The 25,567-nt window shown below is 28.5% G+C and overlaps 1 protein-coding gene across 1 annotated transcript in view; it reads right to left on the reverse strand.

Moving 5' to 3' along the window:
• Positions 1–2,637: 2,637 nt before the first annotated feature.
• Positions 2,638–25,567, reverse strand: part of LOC107440234 (uncharacterized) — a 70,088-nt gene continuing 47,158 nt past the window's right edge. The window contains exons 2-3 of the mRNA XM_016053102.3: positions 12,447–12,548; positions 2,638–4,782 (exon numbers count right to left, since the gene is read on the reverse strand). Coding sequence (XP_015908588.1) covers positions 4,675–4,782; positions 12,447–12,548 — 210 coding nt within the window. The 3' untranslated portion in view covers positions 2,638–4,674. The remainder of the gene's footprint in view (positions 4,783–12,446; positions 12,549–25,567) is intronic.

The following is a 25,567-nucleotide window of genomic DNA, read 5'->3' on the forward strand; positions in this document are numbered from 1 at the left end:
AGTTTATATGTTACCGGTAAAGTATGAAATCCGGCATTTTATACAATGCCTATAATTAGCCGGCAAAGCATGAAATGATTTATATTTCACACTTTTCCTAGGCATTCTAAAGAATGCCAAATAAGAAACCGGCAAAGTAAAAAATACATCTCCGATTCCAATTAAATTCCGTAATTCAAAATGTCATTCAAGCCTGACATGTTGTAACAAGTTGGTTAATTTCTCATTTTTTATATTAAAATTTTATATCCTTTAATAAGGTTATAAATTCCCTTAATTTCCCAAACTGATTTCGGCATACATATATTCTTGAGTCGCGAAGGCTCATGGGATAGAGCGTTCACCTTTCAATGAGGTGAACCGGGTTCGATCCCGGCGATGGCTGGTCGACACGAATTCCGCATCCGGTTTTGCAACGACTACAGTGCTGACGTGAAATATCCTCAGTGGTAGACGGACCAGTAATTTGAGTCCCCTTACCGGTAGGCTAACCGTGGGAGCCTAACGGTAAGGGGAATTTCTTGGTTTTCCTCTCCATGTAGCCCAAATGCTGGTTAGTTCCTTCAAGAAAGTCCTCCACGAAGACAAATTTCTCCCAATACTTGATCCAGTAGATTCCTTGTCTCCTGAATTGGGTTCAAAATTACAAGGCTACGGAGTTGAACATCAGTAGTCGTAAATCCAAAAATTGGGTCGACTTTTCAACGATGGTTATAAAATAAAGTACATGTATTCATAAATTAAAGTTATTTAAAGAAATAATAGCTTCTTAACTTCCATCATTTTTATATTTCATTTACTTTCAATAACTTTTGCTGTATTCTTTTATTTATTGAAATAACATTTGAAAATCTAAATTCAACTCATTAAACTTTACTTATGCAGTAGTCTTACACATTTTATTTACTTGCGAATAAACCATTTTCATTTCATTTCTTCTGAAATATCAAACACAATTATTACTGCAAAAAACTGATAAACTGTATTATGAATACTTTAATTTTTTTTTCCTATTTCCCACTCGAACGTTATTATCGAAAATCCTTATCAGCCACAATCCCCTTTTTTTTGCATTTTCCATAGAAAAGGAAGCGAAGGAGATGCTTAAAAACTCCTCCTCATCTTCTTTGTAACTTAGTCTGTGTATTTATAAACTATTACCTTTTGTTAAAAATGAAAGAAAAGTCTCCAACCCTTGAAAAATGTGAAGACAATTTCACTTATTTGAATTCTGCCAGATAAAAGTTATACATTAATGTTTGAAATACATCTTAAAGCATGTTATTTAAAAAGATGCTTGGTGTTTTCGTTTAATCAAATCGTAATAATTAGTTTTATTTTTTTTATTAGAATATGCTTATCCATATGAAACATTGGACAATTTTTTGTTAAAAACTGTTTTGTTATATTAATTTCTTTAAATGTACAAAAACGGAAGTTCGATGAAAATTTCTGACTTTGTTAAGATCAATTCATAACATGTTGTTATACAAAATAAATTAATAAGTAAAAAGCAAATTAATAAGTAATTAGGGAAAGAAATTTAAGTAATAAATAATTAGGTTTTAAGCAAATTTCACTTAACTTTAAAAAATGACCCCTCCCTTCCTCCAGAAATATGTGCCATAAAAAATAACACAGGCTAACTCTACTGGGTTTTGTCCATGGTAAAATTTTACCATACACTTTTGCCATAAACGTAAGGCAAAATTTTGCCATAAGTGTCTGGCAACTTTTTGCCACAGTAGTAAGAAAATTTATCCATACGTGTGTGGGGAAAATTTATGCTAAAATTTTACCATAGATAAAACCACTTTGGGATATCCTATGGTTTTTCTTATAAAGCATATGTTTTCATGAAATTATGGCATGCTAATGCATTTAATTAAATTCTTCCATAGGCTATGATAACATTTCCTATGGAGAAACATTTAACATCTATACGGAGAAATGTCTATACAGTACGGAAATTTTTTCATTTTCTTTCTCTGTAATGTTACAGTACAGCATGCTGTTTCTCATAAGTAAGCCTATGGATAACATTAAAAGGGGGGTGAGACGGCTAGTATGGTCTCTTGTCCGAGAGGTTATGAGTTTGTCTGGTGCATGCTAAATCAGTCGGAGTCACAAAGACCTCCAATATCTCATAATAAATCTATACCTCTGGGGGTACTGGATAAGAGATTGATCATGCTCTGATTCTGGTCAAAATTACGATCTGTGGATGGATGATGTGTAAATGCGCCCCACTTGTAAAACGGGGTGTAACGCATATATGTTGTCTCTGAATATCCTTAGGGATGTTTCCTAGACCATCACCAACAGCCTATTTTGCAGCTCTAGTGTGAAGAAAATAAATGTAGCAGTGCATTTAAAGTTTAAAGCACATAGACAGATTTCAATCGTTGAAAGCAATTCATTATCATTGACTCGTTCTTTTGCATGGAGCAAATCCTTAAACCTTAAATCAACTAAATAGGATTAAACTTTCAACTAAAATATGTTTAAACTTCAAAACAACAAAAATTGAGGTTTTTATTGAATTATTATGATAGAATCATCATCTTAAGTGAGATTTACATAATGAGCTAATGAATAATTTTTTATTATATGTAAAGAAAAAAATTCTACAAACACTTAGGAAACAAATAATTTTATTTAAATATCTGAAATTAATATACACTCACTGTATTTCAAATAAATCAGAAATATCTATTTATCTAATATACGATGCACATTTATAACAGTAGAACACATATTATTAACAAAACTTATAGAAATCATGTCAAATGTGTAAATAATGGAATACACATTACTATTGTAACGAATTATCAACGAAAATATTTCACTAGAGTAATTATGATGAATCCAGAAAAATACTTTACTAACAGAGGTATTAATTATTAGTTCAGCAAGACTTTTTATAAATTTATCCAAGAGTTATAAATAAATTTAAAATAAAAAATATTTTTGTAAGATATGTATGCAAACATCAGAATTTTTCGTTAAATGAGAGAATTTGATGTATCAATGAATATAATGAATTGATTTTGCATTAAAAAAATTGTTTTAAGAAAAACTGTGATATAAAATAAAAAAATATGCGATACATCTAACAGTTTATAGTGAAAATTAATGTTAATTGGCACTGATATATTTTATGTATCAATCTGGAATCATTAAATTTAATGATAATGTACGGATTGATAATAAATTTTAATTTAGTTAAACTTTCCTTTCTTATCCTTAAATCTTTGCTTTTAATTTTAACTTTACCTTAATTTATTTTATTTTTTTAGTAATTTTAATAACTCTAAAAAATAAATAATGTTTTATACAGTGTGTTTACTCTGATTTTGAAAGAAAAATCATTATACATCAAAGTTTCTTTAATTGTCCAAACATTAAAATATATACTAAAAAACATTTAATAATAGAAGACAGTTTTTTAAAATATTTACACTTAAATAATTTTTGATTACTTACATCAAAGTGCATTTTAGATACTGAAAGTACAAATTATATACACTTAATATAAATAATTATTAAAATATTAGCTGGAATAATATTTTTTTATTTTAAGCGTGGATATCCATCTCATGAATAATAATAACAATATGTAAATGGAAATGCATAAATAAATCATAATATATTTAACAATAAATTATTATATTACCAAACAACTAATCACCGAGCACATCAAAGTGTTTTTGGCATAAATCATCCAAATTTGGTAATTTTCTGAACCTTTTAAAATATTACACTATTAAAAATTTTATTGAAAATAAAATTTAATTTAAAATTTCATACAAGATGTTTCATTGGATTCAAATGTTAAGTGAAAGTGGAAATAGTGATTGTTAAATGCATTAAAACTCTCTTAATATGAAAGTTTAACCGCTTTCAGAACACTGGAATATTATAATTCAAGCAACTCTTCACTAAAGCTAAATATACAAATAATATGTGCTTTTGGACATTTAAAAATAACGTGTATAGAAACTACAGGAGTTCTATAAATTTAAACATTTTATCTACATTTTAACATGTACATTTCCATTTTTTATGTATGTTTTTACATATATGTTCTTACTTCTCATGGTTTCAGTATTATTTACAAGTACCGCAAAATTTCCCCTTTGCAGTTTTATTAATACTTATCCAGAATTTTTCAGTACAAACTTCCGAGCCTTTAGAAAATGTTTAAAAAAGGTAATAACGTTATTTAAGTTTCAGCAAATAACTAAAGTTAATGAATGTAAGCATAATACGAAAATTTATTTCACGTAGTATAAACTTTTAAATAATTTTAATAATTTTTAACTAAAAAAGGAGCTAACCTAGAACGTAAAGTGCAAATTATCATACGTAGTTCTATTAACGGAAAATTACTTTTTGTAGCACATCATTAGCATATTCAAATCAAATATAAAATACATACAAATAAGTATAATATTTAAATTAATATTATAGTACGCAAAGACATAAATTCGCGTTCCATGATTTGATTTAAAAAGTAATTTTAATTCAGTGCAAGAAAGCGTTCATTCTCTTTAAATAAACACAGAAATTTTGTAATAGAAAGCGCTTTTATCTAAGATTGTATAATAGTAGTGAACACCAGTGCTTCTTACTAGTATAAACTTTGATTATATTTTTCTGAACATAATCTGGTTAATCCTGAAGCTCTTCCACTTGTAGACAGGTTGATCGTAGCAAGGTTTTCCCCTCTCTTCCAGTAATAATATCACCTTCTGTTACATCAGCTTCGCAAATCTCAGGCTGAAAAAAATGAAGTTTTAGAAATGTTATATAGTTCAAGTTATTTTAAAAAATAGGTATGTACAGAAATGATGAAAAAAAGGCGCTTGAAAGCTAAACTATTGACAGGGTATAGAGCCGCAAGCGGAGGGGGTTGAAAATACATTTTAGCCCTGGAAAAACTTTTGATAGCAACTTCTGTTTTATCGTCATTCGTATATAAAAATTTAAAGTAAAGGAAAAGGAAATTCAGGTAGATTTGGAGTAAACTATAAAATTTAAAAAAATGCTTTTAAAAGATTTAAATGAGGCCGGGTGGGCAGGGAATGTGAATTCGAATCCAGCTACCCGATGACTCCCCGTGTATGGTGACTGGGTACTCGTTAAATATGTCGGGTAACAAAGACTTCCATGTCCCCATAACAAATTATACCTCTGGGTCACTGAATTGGAGATTGATTGTTCTTTGGTTCAGGTGATAATTACGATCTGTGGATAAAGGAGGGGATATATGAATGGGTCCTCCCTATAAGCAGGTACGATGTATGGGTGTGTCAGAAGTCGAATTCTTAGCTATAGATGGTGCCACTGGTCAACAAGAAAAACCACACACCCCTTGCTTTGATGACGTATGAACAACAATGAACAACCGTAAAATATGGTTAGGAAATTTTTGTTAAACAAAACTCCCATGATCCTGGTTAATAAAACCAAAATAAATGGTATTTTACTAATTCATTTGGTAATTTTTCTATTTATATGGTAACGGTTTACGGTAAATTCTGTTCTTCGAAATTATAAATCATATTACCACACATAAAGTAAAAAGTACAAAAATAAGGAAGTAAATTTAACCGAATAAATGGTCACCATGTCATATTTGAAGGAATCATTACAAAATCACTTAATTTTACCTTATTTACCAAATCTTATCACACATTATTAAAACATGTTTTATTGATAATTTTATCAAAATCAAGCCAAAGCACTTCAATAAAAATTACCGAGTATTTTTTTCGTCCCAATAGAGCCAGAACAACGATTAATTTGACTATATTCTTGCAGTTAAGGTCATATTTTTTTTAAGTGCGTATACTTTAGTAATCTTGCCATAGTGCATTTACATTTTAAAATTTTGAAAGCATTTTTCAGCTTTTTACTCTATCTTTACCTGAACTATTTTTTTTAATACTTCAAACATTGAACTACTTATGCAGGTGAAAGAGAATTTGCTTTAAAATAATTCTCCCGCGCTACAGTGTCCTCTTCAAGCAAAATGCATAGATGAAGCTGGAATTTCTATTCAAGTGCTTCTCCCGCGGTATAGCTTCCTCTTTAAGCAAAATGCACAGATGATACTGGTAGCAGGCAAACTATAGAAGATAGTTTCCGTTTTTTTAATTAAAAAACGGAATCATTGCTGTCATTAAAACCGAGAAGACATTGAAAGTGTCATTCAAAGGAGATAATTTCAATATGCCTTATTCCCATGGAAGAAATGATTGCAGTATATCATCGCTTGTTGTCGGTGAGAGGTACCGAAACAACTTGAAACGCACCAATTGCCACTGAATAGCCAAGTTCAGCAGATGATTGAAAGAATGGTTAAGTAAGTCAGCATTTTGTAAAAACTATGGTGTTTTATTTCCCCGAATATAATGTTAAACAAAACAAAGAATTATATGATGAAACACTTTTTTTTATTTTATTTTATGTCAAGTTAACTCCAAATCAAGCATTCATATTCACTTTAAAGGTAGAATTAATATTTAAATACCAGTAATTAATAACGCTTGCGCCTAACTCATGCGCATTCACACCATTCGTGAATTATTTTAGTTTGGCGTGTTGGCGTGCTTAGGTTATCACCATTTCTTTTTAAAAAATTTTTTTGTTTCTGTAAAAGGAATTAAGTATGAGTTAGCATGAGTTTGTTGCTGTCTTAGACGCTGCTGTATATGTTATTGGAACAATATTTTGTCGTTAAAAATGTATAAAAGTTTTTTAGAGGTAAAGATAATTATATTTTAATATTTAAATATCTGAGTAGGATTAAGAGATGCAACCATAATGCGTTTGATCTCGGTGAATTGGAATATAACATTCAAAAGATTCAGGAAAAGATAAAGTATATTAAATGAAAACGTCATCTGTTAACATGCATGATGGAGTTTGGTGGGGCAATGGGAATGAATAGTATAACACTCTGAAATGTTATGCGAAAGCCCTCCAAGAGGAGTGACGAAAGTGCACTTATTTGACCCGGAATTACATCAGTTTTTTATTCATAAATAGTAATTCATTCTGGGTCACTCATTCTTATATGACACTATGTCACTACAGTCCCTGGCCAAGTTATTAGACGCACTATAAGATTATTTGTAAAATATTAATTATCAGGTGATACTATACAGCTTTATTGTATTAACGCGACTGAAACCGGTTTGTACTTGTTTACATTCGTGTATCATTTGATTAAATTAGACGATATATAATATAAATTCGATGTTTAAATAAATTCGACGATATGTTATGTAAATATAGAATATTGCTGTTGTAGTTTCTAATGCCACTTGCCACACGGGCAAGCCTGCTTGATGAAACCGAGCAAATGTAAGGCAGAGTGTGCGTTTCCTGTTTTTCAGTGGCGCCATTCTATGGCCAAGAATTCGTCTTCAGTCACATACACGTCACAGCCCGTTTTATAGGGCGGACCCATTCGTACATTCATTCATTCCTCCACAGATCGTAACTTTGACCTGAATCAGAGAACGATCGATCTCCAATCCAGTACCCCCAGAGGTATTGATTTGTTATGGGAACATGGAGAACTTTGCGACTCGACATATTTAAAGTGCATCAGTCACCATTTACTACACGGGGAGTCTTCGACCATCGGGGTTCGAACCCACGAACTCTCGGACATGGGTCCAGCTCCCCACCGACCAGGCCATCCCGGCCTTTATATAGAATATTTATTGTATCAAGTATTATATTATTCAGTTATAACAATTAGACGTACTGTCGATTTTTCATAATTATATGTTTTGCACTAGTTTATATACAATATTTTTATATTTAAATATACATGTAGTGGGTTTTTAGTCTGAAGATTTTTCATATACCCCCTACTTGTATTTATTTTTAACGTATTTCATTACAATGTTAACCAATTGATACACGAACGTAAATAAGTTCAAACTGGTTTCAGCTACGTTAAAACAATAAAGTTGTGTAGTACCACCTGATTAGTAAGATTTTACATAGAATCCTATAGTGCGTCTAATAATTTGGCCAGAAAATATATAATGTATTTTTTTTACTATCCACTTTTACTTCGGCTGTTTAAAAAATGAAATGGAATTAGAAAACAACAATATAATTCATTCGGTTTGATACTTTTATTTAAAATTATCTAAACTTGCCCTAGCCATTAATTATCTGGTATCTTTTACAGAAATATAAATGTTTCCTAAAAGGAATCAATTAATAAAAAACATTTAATAANCCCTTTTTCAATTTGAGAAATGTTTTGCAATCCCTTTCTAGAAATATTACTTACTAAACTCCAACGATTAAATGATGTAAGCTTTGATGGTGCTCGAGGTAATTTAACAATAATTTATCTTTTTTTTAAAAAAAACTTATTATATTTCTAGAAATAACACAATTTCTAAAACTAAAAAAAATAAAGAAATAAACACTTATGCTTTTCTTCGTTAAAGAATTTTGAAACATATAAAAAGGTATAACTTTTTTTCTTATTAACCCTTCTTTGCATGATGGTGGAAAGTTCCATCATAAAATTTAGTAAACAAAAAGTTGCACTTAAAACAAGTGTACTGTAATTTGGTTGTTGCTGTCAACTGTTTTTTACGACAACTGCCTAATAAGATTGTCAAAAAAAGTCAAATGTCACAATCATTATTGCTGGTTTGAACTTGTCATTCCGCTGTTTGTCGTGGTTGGAAGAAACGTGCTATTTCTTGAATATTTTTCTAAATTTAATCTGAGAATTTCTGCTAATAAAAGCGTTAATGAGTGGGAAAAAAGTTTTTTTTTTGTGTTTCTTTAAGTCTTTGTGAAATTTATATCAAATACCCCAAATAATCATCCCAAAACCATTTGACAGATCAATATGTATGCAGTAGTTTTATTTTAATGTATGAAGAAAATGATTTTTTTAATTATATAGTTATTTTATGATATTTTTGAAGAAAGAATTCAAAGAGAGGGTCATTGAAGATTATTTTGATCAGCTAGAAGGCGGTTGGCTACCAAAAGATGACATTGATGATAAAAACTCTCACAACGAGTACCTTGATGCAGATGAAATTAGAAGTGTTTCGAATGGAGAATTGTTTTTTTTTTATTTTTGTTTAATTAAAATCAGGAATAAAAATGATAAAAAGATATTTTTTTATTTATTTCGTACTGAGCTTAATATGTAAATTTGTATGATGATGGATATTTACATCATACTGTTTTTTAATTATTTTATATTACGTACTAGGATTCTTAAAAAAAAATTTCCTTTAATCTAGGAGATGGATTATATCTCCCTGATTCATTTCACAAAAAAAGAAGAAGAAAAAACAATGTAAGAAAGGTTTTACTATTTTATTAATTTTATTAATTTTTAATTTTTTAAAGATTATCGTAAAGGTTTTATACATGAAAAGAAAACACTATTTGATGCATATGCAAAATAGGGTAAAAAAATTTATTCAGCTTGTGTAGTTATTAAATTAAGAATGCTTAGTTACACTTTGGAAACAAAAAGAAAAGTTGAATTCGCTTTACTTAGTGAATTTTCAATTGATTCTCAATGTAGTGTTTAATAACTTGAAATAAATAATTTTAGTTTACACTTAAGTGTAAAATAAATAATTGTTTATTTTTTTATTTTTTATTTTTTTTGTTGTTTTTTTATTTATTTAAACGACTTAAAATTCATCATGCACCACAAAGTATAGCATGAGGCTTACAGTTGTAAGTAGAAAACAAAAGGAGAAAAATTTACAAATTTACATTAAGAACAAAATTCCGCAAGGCAGCAAGACTTTCAATACTTTTGACCAGTTCTGATAAGACAGGTGGCCAACAAATAGAAAGACGTCTCAAATCAGTCTTTAAATTCATTCGGGCACTCGCATACAGACTACAGTGAAGAAGAATATGTTCAGCATCTTCATCATCATAATTGCTTATTGTAAAATAATTTTCTTTTAGTAAGAACAGTTGTTTACGTGTCTGGAATCAATTTAAAGACTTGTTACCGGGTTAACCTAATAACTGGAGCTCAAGCAAGACAGTATGAAAATATATTAAACATGAAATAATATCATTATTAAGAATTGGAAGTTGTTACAATTTTTAAATAATATCCAAACTTTTACTTCAATTTTTTTTTAAGTGTTTAGCGTCATTTATACAAAAAACTAGTCCTCAAATAATAAAAAGCTTCTGTTTTCGGAAAAGTAAGTTCTAAAAATTAGAAAGTAAATTAGTAGTACTTACATTTGCAGAAAAAAAGGAAAAGAGTAAATTTTCTGTACGATGAAAAATTTTAATTAATTTTAAAAAAAGGAAAGCAGCCAGATTTGAAACAATAATTTATGGGAAAAGCAATTTTTAATTAAAATTACGATATAGTTCTATATATTGTTAGTCATTATAGGATAAATAAATATATTTCATAAAACATTTTGTAAAATTAGGAAAATTTAGATTTTCTACCGATAGAAAATAAAATATATACCATGAACAAAATATATTAATTGAAAAATCTAAAACACTTCCATTTGCTCAAATGCGTCCGCAAGCATAGTTTATTAGCTAAATTAAATTTGAAGAAAAAAGCCTGAATAAATAAATTGACACAATCAAGCCTCCTGAAAAAAAGGACAAAAAGAAGCCAAGTAATCGAGTTTAGTCGCCAAGTAATTCCATTAAATTTATGAACCTTACAACCGAAGATAAGAGTACGTCTTGTCACACAACTTATATTCTATTTCTCAATTAATTATACGGTTTCATGAAAAAAAGAGCTTTTAAAATGAGCTTAAGTTCATTAAAGGATGGGGAAATTTATTCTGCTGTAAAATGTATGTATTTAAATCTTTAGAGAAATATAAAGATAATTCACTTTTTTTAAGTTATATTTAAAATTTACAGGAATTTTCAGTACTGCAAAAGAGTTTAAAACTACTATACCAAAACTCAAGAACTTCATTAATTATAAATTATTAAGTATTAAGTATAAATTATTAATTACTAATTATAAACTTTTAATTAATAGTTATTAATTATTAAATATTACGTATAAATTATTAATTATGAACTATAACTTATAAAATATTAATTAAAAATAATTTTGATGTGTATGTTTTATGAGAGTTTCTTTTCAAACTTTTAGTTTAACTGTAGTTCAATTTTCAAGAATCGTTTCATTGTGGATAATAAAAGTAGCTAAAATTATTTATTTGTTAATAATTCCGTGTTTTAGGAAGATCTAAATAAGTTGAAACCTTAAGGTTTAAGCGACTGTACACGAAAAAATTTGTAAAACTAATTTTTACCGTTAAATATTACAACGTAATTTCAAGAGTAATATTTATTTATTTAGAGTGATTCAGTATTTTTCAGGTATTCTTTAAAAATTACTATATATCAGATTCTTTGTTACAGGATTTTATGGAAAAAGGTACCGGTAACTTGATTGTCACCAAATCTCCTTATTATAAAATATTTTATTTTATAACTGGCGATGAACAGTCTTCGTGGAAGCCTTTTAGATGGAACTTACCCCCTATTTGCATAACATTTAAAGGAAAACTACGAAAACCTCCCATGGTTAGCCAGGTGGCAAGGAGATTCTAGCCCTTCATCCATATGCCGTCGAGAATATTTTACGTTATCACCGTGGTTGCTGCAAGCCGAGAGTGGAATTCCTAACAAACAGCCAACTGATGTGATTCAAACATGTTTTTTTTGGAAGGGGGGGGGGAGGAGTTGTAGTTCACGAACTGGTTGTCGAAGGTATTTTTAATGCAGACAGTTAGGTTCGTCTTATCTTTGAGCGTACTTACTGCAAACTTCTTGCTGATGACTGTTTCAGAATTTGTATAAAGCAAACATACACACACATACATTTAAGCATTCTTCCTTATTTATACATCATGGTCAGTTTAACGCCATAGTATTTTACACTAACGTGCTTAAGATGCTTATAAAAGCTGTCTAAAGCTTTAAAATATTTTAGTCTTTTTTGCAGAAATAAAAAGTTTTTTAGACCTACATTTAAGTGTTTTAGACCTACATTGTTTATTTCCTATAAAAATTATGCATCTGAAACAAAGATGAATAACAGCTTTTAACCATTTTCCAATAACGAGGTAAATCTTTTAGCTTTGAACAAGTACCAACTTCATCATACACTTTTAAACTTAAAGGGAAAACCAAAAACTCTTTCAACAACCAGTTGTTGGTGTAGAGGGAAATATAAGTAAGGCACTACAAATTTGCATCTCCTAACACAATGACAGCTTAGTGCTTTAACCATCATGCCATCACGGCTCACAGTTAAAGAATTAAAGATTCTAAAACAACGTTTATCTTGAAACTCATATAAATATCCAATGTATGTATCATTCATATAGTTATACCAATTTAAAATAACTTACGTGCATGTTGGTCATTGTTGAGTTTTGTTTCAAACATTCTTCTCTATTTTTAATTTGAGGCTGAACTTTCAGAGTGATGCTGTATTTTGTTGACTTTCCAACCTAAACAAAAGTAAAAAAATATAGCATCTCATTAGTTAAAAAGTATAATATAAATATATATATATATACACACACACACACACATATATATATATATATATATAACCGTTCATCATAAAACTGCTTAAATTATGCAAATTTTATGTAAAAAAAGTAAGTCATACTAACATAAACATCCATTCAGATTCATAAATCAAAATTGTTTTTCCGTACTTTTGCAAATTGGTTCTCTTTATGATTTTAATTTTTTTTTATACATTTAAATTTTTTTAAAAATTTTTTATAATTTTTTTAACTAAATGCATTCGAGAAATACTTACGCATTCATTTGAACGACTTGGATTGTTCATAGCCTAAGCATGTTTATTTTTTTTTTAATTATTTAAGTATGCACACATTAATTTTTGCTTTCTTCAAATATACACTGTTAAAAATTTCGGATAAAATTATGGTTAATATTACTGGCAAACAGGGATATTCATCCATAAAAACCATTCTATATAAAATCTTTATAAAATTTTTTACAGTAATATTTATTTAATTGCAAAGACATAATGATATTGATTTTGAAATAAATATTACCTAAGAAAGTTACGGTATACCTGATACTGTATTTTAAGGTGAAAAAGTACAGTAAACGAGTATCACAAGGAAAAAGTACTGACACTCTGAATTCTAGTACATTTTACTGTAATTTGATCCAGATTTTTTCACAACATGCATTTCTTAACAAAAATAACATTCAAATTACGTTGATAATGTAATTATTAATTATAAAATTATTAATTATTCAAGCATTCAAAATTCCAATATTAATTTGTCAATTAATAATTAGTCAATCATTCATTAATAATTATTTTTTTTTAATTTTTGATTTTTCAATTATTACTTAAACAATTATAATATATTCAAATATTAATTATCCAATTAATACTTGTGAAAGCAATTAAAGTCTCTTCGAAATGACACGTAATTCGCCAAGAAACATTATAGTGCTTTACGACACTCGAATTAAACTCAAAAGTCTACAAAATACGGTAAAAAAAATGTAATTTTAATATTCTGTCTTCTTGGAGGAATCTCATTCCAGCTTGAGAGAAACTTTTAGTCACGCTCGAAAAGACTGTAATAGAAATGTAAAATAACTGTTTCATAAGAATGTACTGAAAAAATAAATCTCATTTTACGGCGGAAACTTTACCCGGAAAGTTTACCCTTAACGTCACTCACTTTCCCGGATGAAAAAAGGCAGAAAATTTACGAGCCAAGCCTTCTCTGTATATTTTCGCCCCTAAAAATAATGGGCAAACTCTCCAACTAACGTGCGTAAAAGGGCTATTTTATACCAAGAAGTATCGTAACACTTTGATGAGGAAAGTGGAATGCTGGTTAAAAGAGTTCTGGCCAACCAAAAAGATTACTTGGATATTTTCGAATTAGTGTCATATTAAAGGTGAAGCTTAATGGCAATTTTTTTTCTTTGCTTTAATATGCGAAGTTTCGGTTTAATTTTGATTGAAATGAGGGAGTCTCAATTATAATTTTGCTTCGAAAATCCTTGAAATACAAACTTGAGTTATTTTCAGTCTCTAGATAAATAAGGATTCTGCTCCACTTTTATTAAAAAAAGTATTTTATTTTTTTCATCTTTAAGGAACACTGATAAAGGTACAAAACAAAATTTAAATTAATTACCAATAATAATTTTGTACCCTATAGTTTAAAATGCCTTTAAAATGCAAATCTACAGTCAAAAATAATTATTTCTTCCTAATATAGTATAATGAGTCCATTTAATTTACTCTACTAAATCACCCCCCCCCCCCCCAAAAAAANCTCCCCAAAAAAAAAGAATTGAATACTAGGTTATGATTGTTCTATAAAAATATCTCCGGAATCAACAGAAATACTTGTGAATACAACCTGTAAAAATTCACGATCAAATCAGAATGAAAAGTATTGGCACTCATTGAAACGGTACTTTTTACATTTACATTCATATTTACCGGACCATCTTACGGAACAAAAAATCTGATATACCGTAATTTTTACGCTAATAATTTCCGTAAAATCATTAAATGCTCTTAATAAATAAATATTACTGTATAAAATACGGTATAATATTTTACGGCAAAAATGGATTCAACGGAAAAATTGAGATTACGGATGATGTACCCAAAGTGCCGATACTTTAGATTGTAATTTGATCCAGAATTATTTGCACGTATAAGATGTTCTAACTTTCACTTACATGTAGGAACTACTATGCACACGTTTGTGCATCTTATTTTTAATTTGATATTTGTTGTGTGAGGATTTAATTATCGACTATGCAAACCTTCATCTATCAAAAAGTATCTCAAGATAGAGTCTAGTTAACATGTCTTATATACTATTGATTCGGTATTTAAAATTCATAGTGGTAGTTACGCCACAATACTTCCAGAATTTTATTTGGGATAGAATTCGATGAACGGATACCCCTAGTTGAATCATGCTGTTTATTTATTCATAACATTTTTGCTCATTATTTTTTTTTTCATTTTATTTGTTTATAGCATTTTGCTCAATTTTTTTTCTACATTGTTTATTACCGAGAGACTTTATTTACTTCACCGGATCTTTTTTTTTTCTTTGAGCTGTTTATATTAAGCAAATCAACTGTTTAATGTGGACAATCCATCATGATAGCGAGTGCACATCACGTCCGCAGGTCACCATTGTGGGGATTTAATTATCGACTATGTCATCCTTCATCTATCAAAAGGTACCTCAAGATACAATCTAGTTAACATGTCTTATGTACTAGGGATTCGGTATTTAATATTCATAGTGGTAGTTACGCTGCAGTTAGACTTGTTAAATAAAATCAATATTGTACTGAAATTAGTATTTGTGAGACCTTTTAGGGTTAATTGAAAATAAATGTATCTCGCAGGAGTACCGGCTTCCCTCGAGTCAGTACTTTTTAAAATATTTTGATCCAGAAATTTCTATAGTGTATATTCAAAACATTATCTTCGCGCCATATTTATCTTTTAATATCAGATTCATTTGTAATGAATGTAGTATTGCAGTTAGAGGTCCCGGCATAAATGTGACAAATATATATTTTGCTTATTAGAAGATCACATGCTTACTCTTCAAAATCCTACAAATTATTTATTACTCATGCTTACTGAGCTGTACCTCAAGTTCTGAAAATTTTTAATCTGCTGTCGAGTATTGCAATCCACAATATTTTAAATATTTTAAAATACCATTGAACTAACAGTAATATAATCTTATGTAAAAGAGGGTTTTTGTTGCTTTATGTTGAGTGATCATTATTGCGGATATAAGTGAATTATAGGAAAATAAAAAAGCTATTGAAAAAACACGAATTATCTTATAAAATGTGATTAAACAAGTAATTCGCACAAGTCTTAATTCTGAATTTTTTTTTAAATTAAAGGAATCTAATTCTGATACCAACAATATGCTCCGTAAATTTACACTGTGAAATATTTCGGATCTAATTATGGTAAGAAGTACCGGTACCCTGGATACANAATATTTTTTATTTCCAAATGGAATTAATCTTCGCTGAATAAACCAATGTAATTTACTCTACTAAATTAAAAATAGCCCCCCCCCCTCAAAAAAAAAAAATACTTGAATACTAGGTTATGATTGTTCGATAATAATATCTCCGAAACCAAGAAATACTTGTGAATGCACCCTGTAAAAAATTCAGGATCAAATCACAACGAAGAGTATTGACACTCCGGGCAACGGTATTTTTTACATTAACATTCATTTTTACCGGAACATCTTACGGAACAAAAAAAATGTCATATACCGTAATTTTTACGCTAATAATTTCCGTAAAATACCTAAATACTCTAATCAAATAAATATTACTGTGAAAAATACGGTATAATATTTTACGGCAAAAATGGATTCAACGGAAAAATTGAGATTACGGATGATGCACCCAAAGTGCCGATACTTCAGATTGTAATTAGATCCGGAATTATTTACACGTATAAGATATTCTAACCTTCACTTACCTGTATGAACTACGATGCACGCGTTTCTGCATCTTATTTTTATTTTGATATTTGTTACACTTGTTAAATAAAATCAATATTGTACTGAAATTAGTATCTGTGAGAACTTTTAGAGTTAATTGTAATTAAATGCTACGTATCTTGCAGGAGGAGCCAGTACTTTTTAAAAAAATTTTTCCAGAATTTTTTATAGTGTATATTCAAAACATTATCTTCACACCATATTTATCTTTTAATATCTGATTCATTTGCAATGAATGTAGTATTGCAGCCAGTATCCAGGCATAAATGTAAGAAATATATATTTCGCTTATTAGAAGAACGCATGCTTACTCTTCAAAATCCTACAAATTATTTATTACTCTTGCTTACTGAGCTGCACTTCAAAGTCTTAAAATTTTTTATCTGCGGTCGAGTATTACAATCCGCAATATTTTAAATATTTTAAAATACCATTGAACTAACAGTAATATAATCTTATGTAAAAGAGGGTTTTTGTTGCTTTATGTTGAGTGATCATTATTGCGGATATAAGTGAATTATAGGAAAATAAAAAAGCTATTGAAAAAACACGAATTATCTTATAAAATGTGATTAAACAAGTAATTCGCACAAGTCTTAATTCTGAATTTTTTTTAAATTAAAAGAATCTAATGCTGATACCAACAATCTGCTCCGTAAATTTACACTGTGAAATATTTCGGATCTAATTATGGTAAGAAGTACCGGTACCCTGGATACATCATGCGTAAAACTAATTTAACCATAAGATTTACTTTTACCATAAAATTGTATTCTATATATGTTATAGAAGTAATTGTTTAGCTACTGTGATTGTACAATAAATTATGGTCTGTCAAATGTTTTGTCCCTTGAAATTTAGTAAAATGTATCAGGCTGTACATTTTACCGTAATTTGATGCAGAATTTTTTAACAGTAAAACACATTTCTGATACAAACATAACACTCAATAACTTATCATATCAATTCTAATATTCATTTATTCATCTGAGAACACTTTCTTTTCCTACTATATCGTCAGTAAGGAGTTACTCTTGGATAATTTTATTTAAATATAATTCTTCCGAAGAAAGAAATTCGAAAACTCTTAAAACAAAATATTGTTAAAATACCTTTTCCTCTAAGATTCTACATAATTTTGAAATTAAATGCCAATTTCTACACAAATAATTTTTGAAAATGATTTTATTACATTGCCAATTTTGACTATGTCAGTGTTAGATGCAAGCATAAAACTCAGTTCTCATTAAATTATTTCTGTGTTCCTTTAAGAATTATCTATTCGTTCAACGTTTGTAAGGAATTTTCTTAGAATAACTTTATTTAATTAAAATTTCCTCTAAGCTCAAAAGCATGTGAAGTAAATGCTGCAAATGCCAAAATACCTTTTTTTTCTAAAATTCTTGGTAAATTTAAACTGCAAATGCTAATTTAAATAAAACAGTTAATGAAAATGCTTTTATTATACTACTCATTTTAAAATCGTGAGATTAAAAGAAAAGAAGCATTACTAATTCAGAACTTCTACTTTAATTCAAACCTTTCTGTATCTCAAACATCCCAAGCGAATACCTTTTCACATTTCATCCTGTTTATTTTATTCAAGATAAAGGCATTTTTTTCTTCAGTTAAGTAAGGTAAATGTCTTCGATTTGGATTTTTTTCTTCAAAGTTTTACGTTCGTGATTATTGCGTGGCAGCAGTCAATTAGTTGCCTAATTGTAGCCATTTTTTTATTCTTAAAGAAAATGCTCTTTTTCCAGTTATCTCTAGCCACCATGAAGTTTTTTTAAGGTATTACGCAAAAGCTAAAAGAAAGATATGACAAGGACTTTGAAAAAGTAAAACAAAAATAAGTTAACTATCGTTAGTTTTTCTTCTCATTTAAAAATAAATAGAATTTTTGAATTTTTTTATACTGGAATACTATGCTAAATTTATTTTGTGATTACTAGTATGGTATATTTGCTTTTAGCATGCCTGTAATAATTTTGCAAAGAATTCATTGGAGAGTAATTAATGATTTGAGAATTTGACTAATCATAATTTTTGTGCTATAAAATGTGAAAAAAATAATGAAAAAGTTTGCACATTGTAGCTTAGCACAAAATAGCCAGTAGAGTAATCAAGTAAGAAATTTAAAAAAAGGGTCTAAGAAATAATAATGCATGAAATTTATGAAAAAAAGGAAAATTAATTTCAGATCAAACTGTTTTTCTGTTTCAATATCACCAGTTCCATTTGAAAATCAAGACCACCATGACTTTTTTCACATTTTTATTTGATTTTCGAAAAAATTGAACAGCATATTTATTACTATTATTGTAGTTTGCTTTTTCCAGAAGATTTTTTTAAAAAAAAATATTGATAACAAATTGGCGATATTTTGAGAAAAAAATACCCATAGAATAAATGATTATCATTCAATAAAATACAGTCAATGCGATCAAAACTTTTAAGTGAAATAGAAATTGCATCATTAACCTATACACTTTTAAGTTTTAAACTGAATCGGAAATTAATTTAGTTATCAAGCTACCTTGTTTTGTTAAAAACAATTATTTAAATTTTAAAAATCTTACTATGTGTAAAATTAACCAATGCAGTGCCAAGTGTCATGGAATTTACAGAATCATCTTGAAATGGTCCCGAAACCGAACCCAAAATTCCCACACCATAATCCAAGGAGGAGCAAATACTGAAATTGTCACCAGGTGCGGTAAATCCTAGCTACGCCTCTGGGCCAAAGAATATGGAGGGGAGAAGAAGTCCAGCTCTTCGAATACGTAACTAAAGCGAGAAACTGCTCGTTGCGGTGTACTAAACCTTAAACAACTTACAGGGTGAACAACATACTCACATTTAGCAGAGCATCATATGTGCTAAAATCCAGCGCATGCGCATAAGAATTAAAAGGAGAGTCAGGAGGTTCGTCACCTGTGAACTGGTTGTTGGACAACTCTGCATATATGTTTGTCTTTGTTTCTATGCTAGCAGATTTAATCAACATGGATGATATAATTGTATTCTCAAGGAAATACCTTTATTAACAGTACAGTACCGTTTACCAATAGCGTAAAAAATGCAGAACAAACCGATAATAGATAAAAAGAGACAGAACTTTACTTTTTCTCCCCGATCCCAGAAGTGATTGGGAGGAGGGGAGGGTGAAAACCCCTTTCAAAAACCTCTGCTGTTGAGCACCAAAATGTTGTTTTTTTTCTATATACACAGGGACTGCACCAAGCTTTGGGAGACTGGTTTATATTATCTATACGGTTTGCTGGTTAGCATTATCTTTATTAGCATTCTTTCCTTATATGTATTCTTTATCTACATCATCCTTAGGTAGACCACATACTGAGGAGGGAAGCGGTAAGAAAGAGACATACAGGCGCAGAATTCCTATACTTTTGAGTTAAAAATTGCAGATGGGATGTAAAAGTATGGGAATCTGCCTCTCGTATGTCTTTTACTTGCCTCTTGTCTCCTCAGTGTGCTGCCTGCCTAAAACATTTAATAATTTGATAGATTTTCAGCTTCATGTTTTTACTTTTGAATTGTTGCACTCTAATTCTGATTTGAAATCGAGTGGATTAGTTATGGTGGAATATAGCCATTGTAATAAAGTTAACTGTTTTCAGAAGCATATTACGAAATGAATAAATAGACTTCTTCATGTATGATTTCAAGTATATTCATGCGCAATTGTCATACATCATGTATATTTGACGCACATTCGTGTATAATCATGTGACACATGTGTATCAATGTATTAAAATATTTAGTCAAAATGCCAGAAAGAAGTTCTAAAATCAACATAAAAGTTTTTTATTTGCCTGCGAAAATTAATTATAAATTGTACAAGAAATAAAATATTATAAAGGAGTCCCTGAAACTAACTTGAGGTAACTTTAAATAATAGGCACTGTGAATTATGGTATATTAAAAAAAAGACTTAAAGTTATTATTTTATTTCATTTTATTTTTTAACTTTTATTTTTTATGATCATTAAATAGTATAAATTATAAAATATTTTTATTAACAGCCCGTTTCTTTATTAAAATCAATTTGTAATAATGTAATATTTTCTAAGCTGTGTAATGGATGAAAACAAGTTATCTTAAAATAAATGTAATAGAAATTTATTTCACAATAAAAACTAAACTTTTACTTTAAAATATTTTTAAACCTAATATTTAGGGGCAGTAATATAAATATAAACACAAAAAAAAATCTTAAGTTCGTTTGAAATATAATTTTTAAATTTATATTTAGGACAAATTTGCTTCAGGAATAATGCCTTGAAAACCGTATTCTTTGGTCATAAATAGTAACTTTTTCCGAATATACAATAGTGGTTATGCTTTAAAAATTTTCACGAAAAAGCCTTCATTGATTAAGGGTATCAAACATGACCTTTCAATACTTTATCTAAAATGATACATCTTTATAAACTATCTTTTTTATCTTTCTGAGAAGTTTAACTTATGAATTATTAACTTTCTTATTAGTTAGGGATAAAAAAGTAAATACTATAAAAAGAGGATATACAATAACAAAAATAATAAACCCGTAGCTGTCGAAGAAAAATATATTTTTACTACTGTATTACTGCGAAAGTGGACATGATCTTCGATTTTTTAAGCAGTATCGTTGATTTTCTTCGTTTTATTTTATTCTTTGGAGCTTTGCCATGCACCCTGAAGATGTTTCTTTTGATTCCTTTTACTTCTTGACCCAGTTTATGCAAAATTCCTGAATTGCTTTTTCCGATGCCAAGAGAAATAAACTCCGTTTACTTGCTGGCTTTGATAAATTATTTATTCTTTATGCCAATATTTGATAACTACACAATATACTTATCACATTTTTCAAACTTTATGTGACTGACTTTTATTTGATAACGTTCCTCATTTTTATACCAATAATTCACAACAATATAGAAATAATATAATGTATCAATTTGATCCATATTTTATTATCATTTTTCTCTTTAAAACGAAGCAATTTTGAACACGATATCTACACAATATATACTAAAAAAATCTTTCAAAATATATATGACCAACTTTTTATTTGATACCTTTCCTCATTTCTATATTAATAATTCACAACAATTTGGGAATAATGTAATGTACCAATTAAACCCATATTTTATTATTTTATTTTTTTGAAACAGTGAACTTTAAGCTTAAAACAATATTTGACAATAATTGTAAAAACAACTTTTTTTCCAACTTACATGAGGCCGAGGGCCTCACTTAAAAACATCAGTCCAATGTCGGGCAGCAACTTTTTCAAAATTTTATGTGGGACTCTTTTATGTTTGAAGGAACATTAAATATTACTGTCAGATTTTTATCAAGTTGTACAGAACAAAAGCACTATTTTGTAACACGATTATATTTGTATTTGAATAAGTATTTTCTTGGATTTAAAACCTGAGAAATAATTATTTTTGCACCGTTGGTATGTTAAATTTCACAGAAACGGTGAAATTAGGGGTTTTTTTTAACGAAAGAAAAGTATTTTAAACCCATATAGATTTTTTACGAAAATCTATCCGCAAAAATTGACAACTAATATATTTTAGTTCGCGGGCCGCGAGTTCGTAACACCATTATTCTAAGAGAATGAATATATATATATATATATATATNAAAAATAATAAAAGGAAAAGAAACGAAATTTTGATAATGAAAAAAAACTATATTTGGAAAGTAGAAATAAACTTTTGAAGGGTAGAATATATATATATCAAGTTGCGTTATCGTGTTCAAGTTGCTAGTTCAATGTGGTGCAAAATCAACAATGGTGGTACAATTTACTAACGGAGGTATAATGGTGGTACAACTTATGCGCTAATGTTCACTGAGTAAAATATGTGGTACAGAGACAATAATGGTAGTACTATTTATGTGGTACTGTTAACTATTTATCACAAAACAGGCGGGGTGATTTAAAGATGGAAAAGAATTTAAGTGGTGCAAACCCACCGCCTTGAGTAATTTAATAATGCTCCTTATAATTTGTTATATGTTAGATCCTTATAAAAAAACGATAATGTCACATGATTGCAAATAAAAAAATATTGAAAACTACTTCATCATAAATATTGAGATATATCTTTTGGAAAGCACAAGTTTTAACAATTCTAAACTAGTTAAATTTTAAAAAAAAGCGTGATACATATAGATAAATTGATATATCACCAAATATAATGATATATTGAAATATCGGGACACGAAGCGAAATATATATCTATCGGGATTTACCAGTAAATATAGATGTATCTCAATATATCATGAATGATTAATGTATAGCAATATAGTATGAATTATTTATATATCTAGATATATCGTGAAAAATACTGATATTTCAATAATTTAAAGATTCAAAACTACTTAGTAAAATTTCTCTGTGAAATATTTATATACAATAAATCGGGAAATTATTCACAAGATATTTCAAAATACCACATTTTTACGCTCATTGAAATGTACCAACATAATATGAAATTTCATGACATTTCTCCATGTCTCCAAAACTTATGTCATAAATAACTGTACGATATTTTCCATAAAATTACTGATCATTACCTATCACTAAATATAGATGTATCATGATCTGGCGTGGATTATTGATGTATCGGAATATAATGAGAATTATTTATGTATCTAAACATATCGGGAAAAATGTTGATATATCACGATTTTAAAAATTTGAAACTACCCAGTTCTACAAAATTTCACTTTGAAATACATAACTACAATAAATCATAAGAAAATATTTACAGGATTTTTCAAAATAGCACATTTTTGTGCTTATATAAAAATACCAACATAATTTGTAATTTAATTACATGTCTTGATGTAAACCTTATGTTATAAAAAATTATATGATATTTTCCACAAAAATAGTTATTTGTCATTACCTATCGCTTAATACAGATGTATCGCGATATAATGTGAATTATTAATATTTCATGATACATCGCGGTAAATACTAAAATATCGTGATATTATAAGTTTAATATTTCCCCCGCACTATAAAAAATAACATTTTTCTGAGAAATACATCCAATACAATAAATCTTAAAAAATATTTCCAGGATATTTCAAAATCGCACATTCTTACGCTTATATAAATATACCAATATGAAATTTAATGACATGTCTTGATGTCTCTAAACCTTATGTCATAAAAAAATTATACGATATTTTCCATAAAAAAAACTTTAAGTATCAATATCCCTATTGAATAAAACTCCAACGCACATAAAATTCAGAGAACTTACAATACTGCATTCCAATTTATTTTTGGAATCCGCATCTTTTTTTTTCTAGAAAAAAGCAATATCTTCAGTGTATAAAATATTTTTCAAAAGTTTTGCTCAAACAATAAAGATCGATATTTCCGGTGGAACCTTTTTCTTTGTGCCATGAAAATAGAAGACATTCTATCTTTAAAAACTTGAGCATCATCTGCACTGGAAGAAAGAACCATGGTTGTTGGTATCCATACCATATTATTTTCAACGTTTGGATCATAAAACTCAGTTCTGAATCGTAAAGTCAATATTCGAACTGAATACTTTAAGTACTTTAGAACTCGAATCTGAAGCACACAGTTAAGTATATCCGGAGAAGCAAACGTGTGCTCACTTACGATCTATAAATGGAATATAATGTGGAAAGATCGTCTGCCAGAAAGAACTTTAAAACTGTTTGTCAGGTTATTGAAAATAAATAATTTTATTTCTAATAGGCAGCGTTAGTCTGATTAGTAAAGTCGAAATAGGACGGAATTCACCTTAGAATTCGTTTGAATTATTTCCTCGTCACATTCGTTTGAATTGATTTCTCTGTGACAGAAATATTCAGATATAAATTCAGTGAAACCAGATAAATTTTGAGGAGCACGAAAATTTAAATATAACTTAAAAATTACCTTCAATTTAAGAATAAAAATAATGTAAAAAACTGTCTAGAAAGCATAAAAACACACAAAATTTAAAAATTAATTCCATTATAAATAATAGTAATTGCAATAATAATATTGAAATACCTTTAAATGTTGATAATATGTATTGTCCAACCGACTGACAAGAAAAAATAACTAAAAAGAAACAAAGTCCAAGCTTTATCATCAGTTATGTAGTATCAGCTTTTAAACCAGGACTTACCAGTATTTCTTTATTATGAAACAATATATATTGCTTTTATTCTATTATTAATAATAGTAATTGTGATAATAATAATAAAAAACTTTTAAATATTGATAATATGCATTTAGCGCCTACCAGATATTGTCCAAAAGACTAAGAAAAGAAAAATAATTAAAAAGAAATGAAAGTCTAACTTTAATCAGCATTCATACCAGAAATTACATTCTTTTATGAAATTCCATACTTAATTCTATAAGATGGCTTTGGTTATCGATCGTTTTATCCGAATTGCCACAAAGGTATAACCTTAATTTGATAGGGATAAAGAGAATTTTAATTTAACAGACAATTCGGTTTTTCTTTTCCAGATCTGATTTCACGCAAGAAATGAAAAGGCTTCGAGACGGAGGAACTGAAGTGAAGAAATCTCATAAAACGAATGAGACTGGATGTTTTCCACTGCTCTTACAATTAAGTTGATTCGTGGAGAAAGATATTTCGTTGATGGTATAAAGAATAAAAATTATGATGGATTTTAAAAGAATAAAGAAAAATAAAGATAAAAATAAAGAAAGAAAAAAAAAACGAAATTTTGATAATGAAAATAAATTATATTTGGAAAGTAGAAATAAACTTTTGAAGGGTAGAAATTTATGTTAAATAAGTAAAGAGATTTTAAAAATTCATAAGCAATTTAATAAAAGAACATTAGTAAATTTTCTAATTACATTTTCATTTATTGGAAAGTTATATGCATAATTATATATATATATA

This window comes from Parasteatoda tepidariorum, chromosome 3 (genome assembly GCF_043381705.1).
Source record: "Parasteatoda tepidariorum isolate YZ-2023 chromosome 3, CAS_Ptep_4.0, whole genome shotgun sequence".
Lineage (NCBI taxonomy): Eukaryota > Metazoa > Arthropoda > Arachnida > Araneae > Theridiidae > Parasteatoda > Parasteatoda tepidariorum.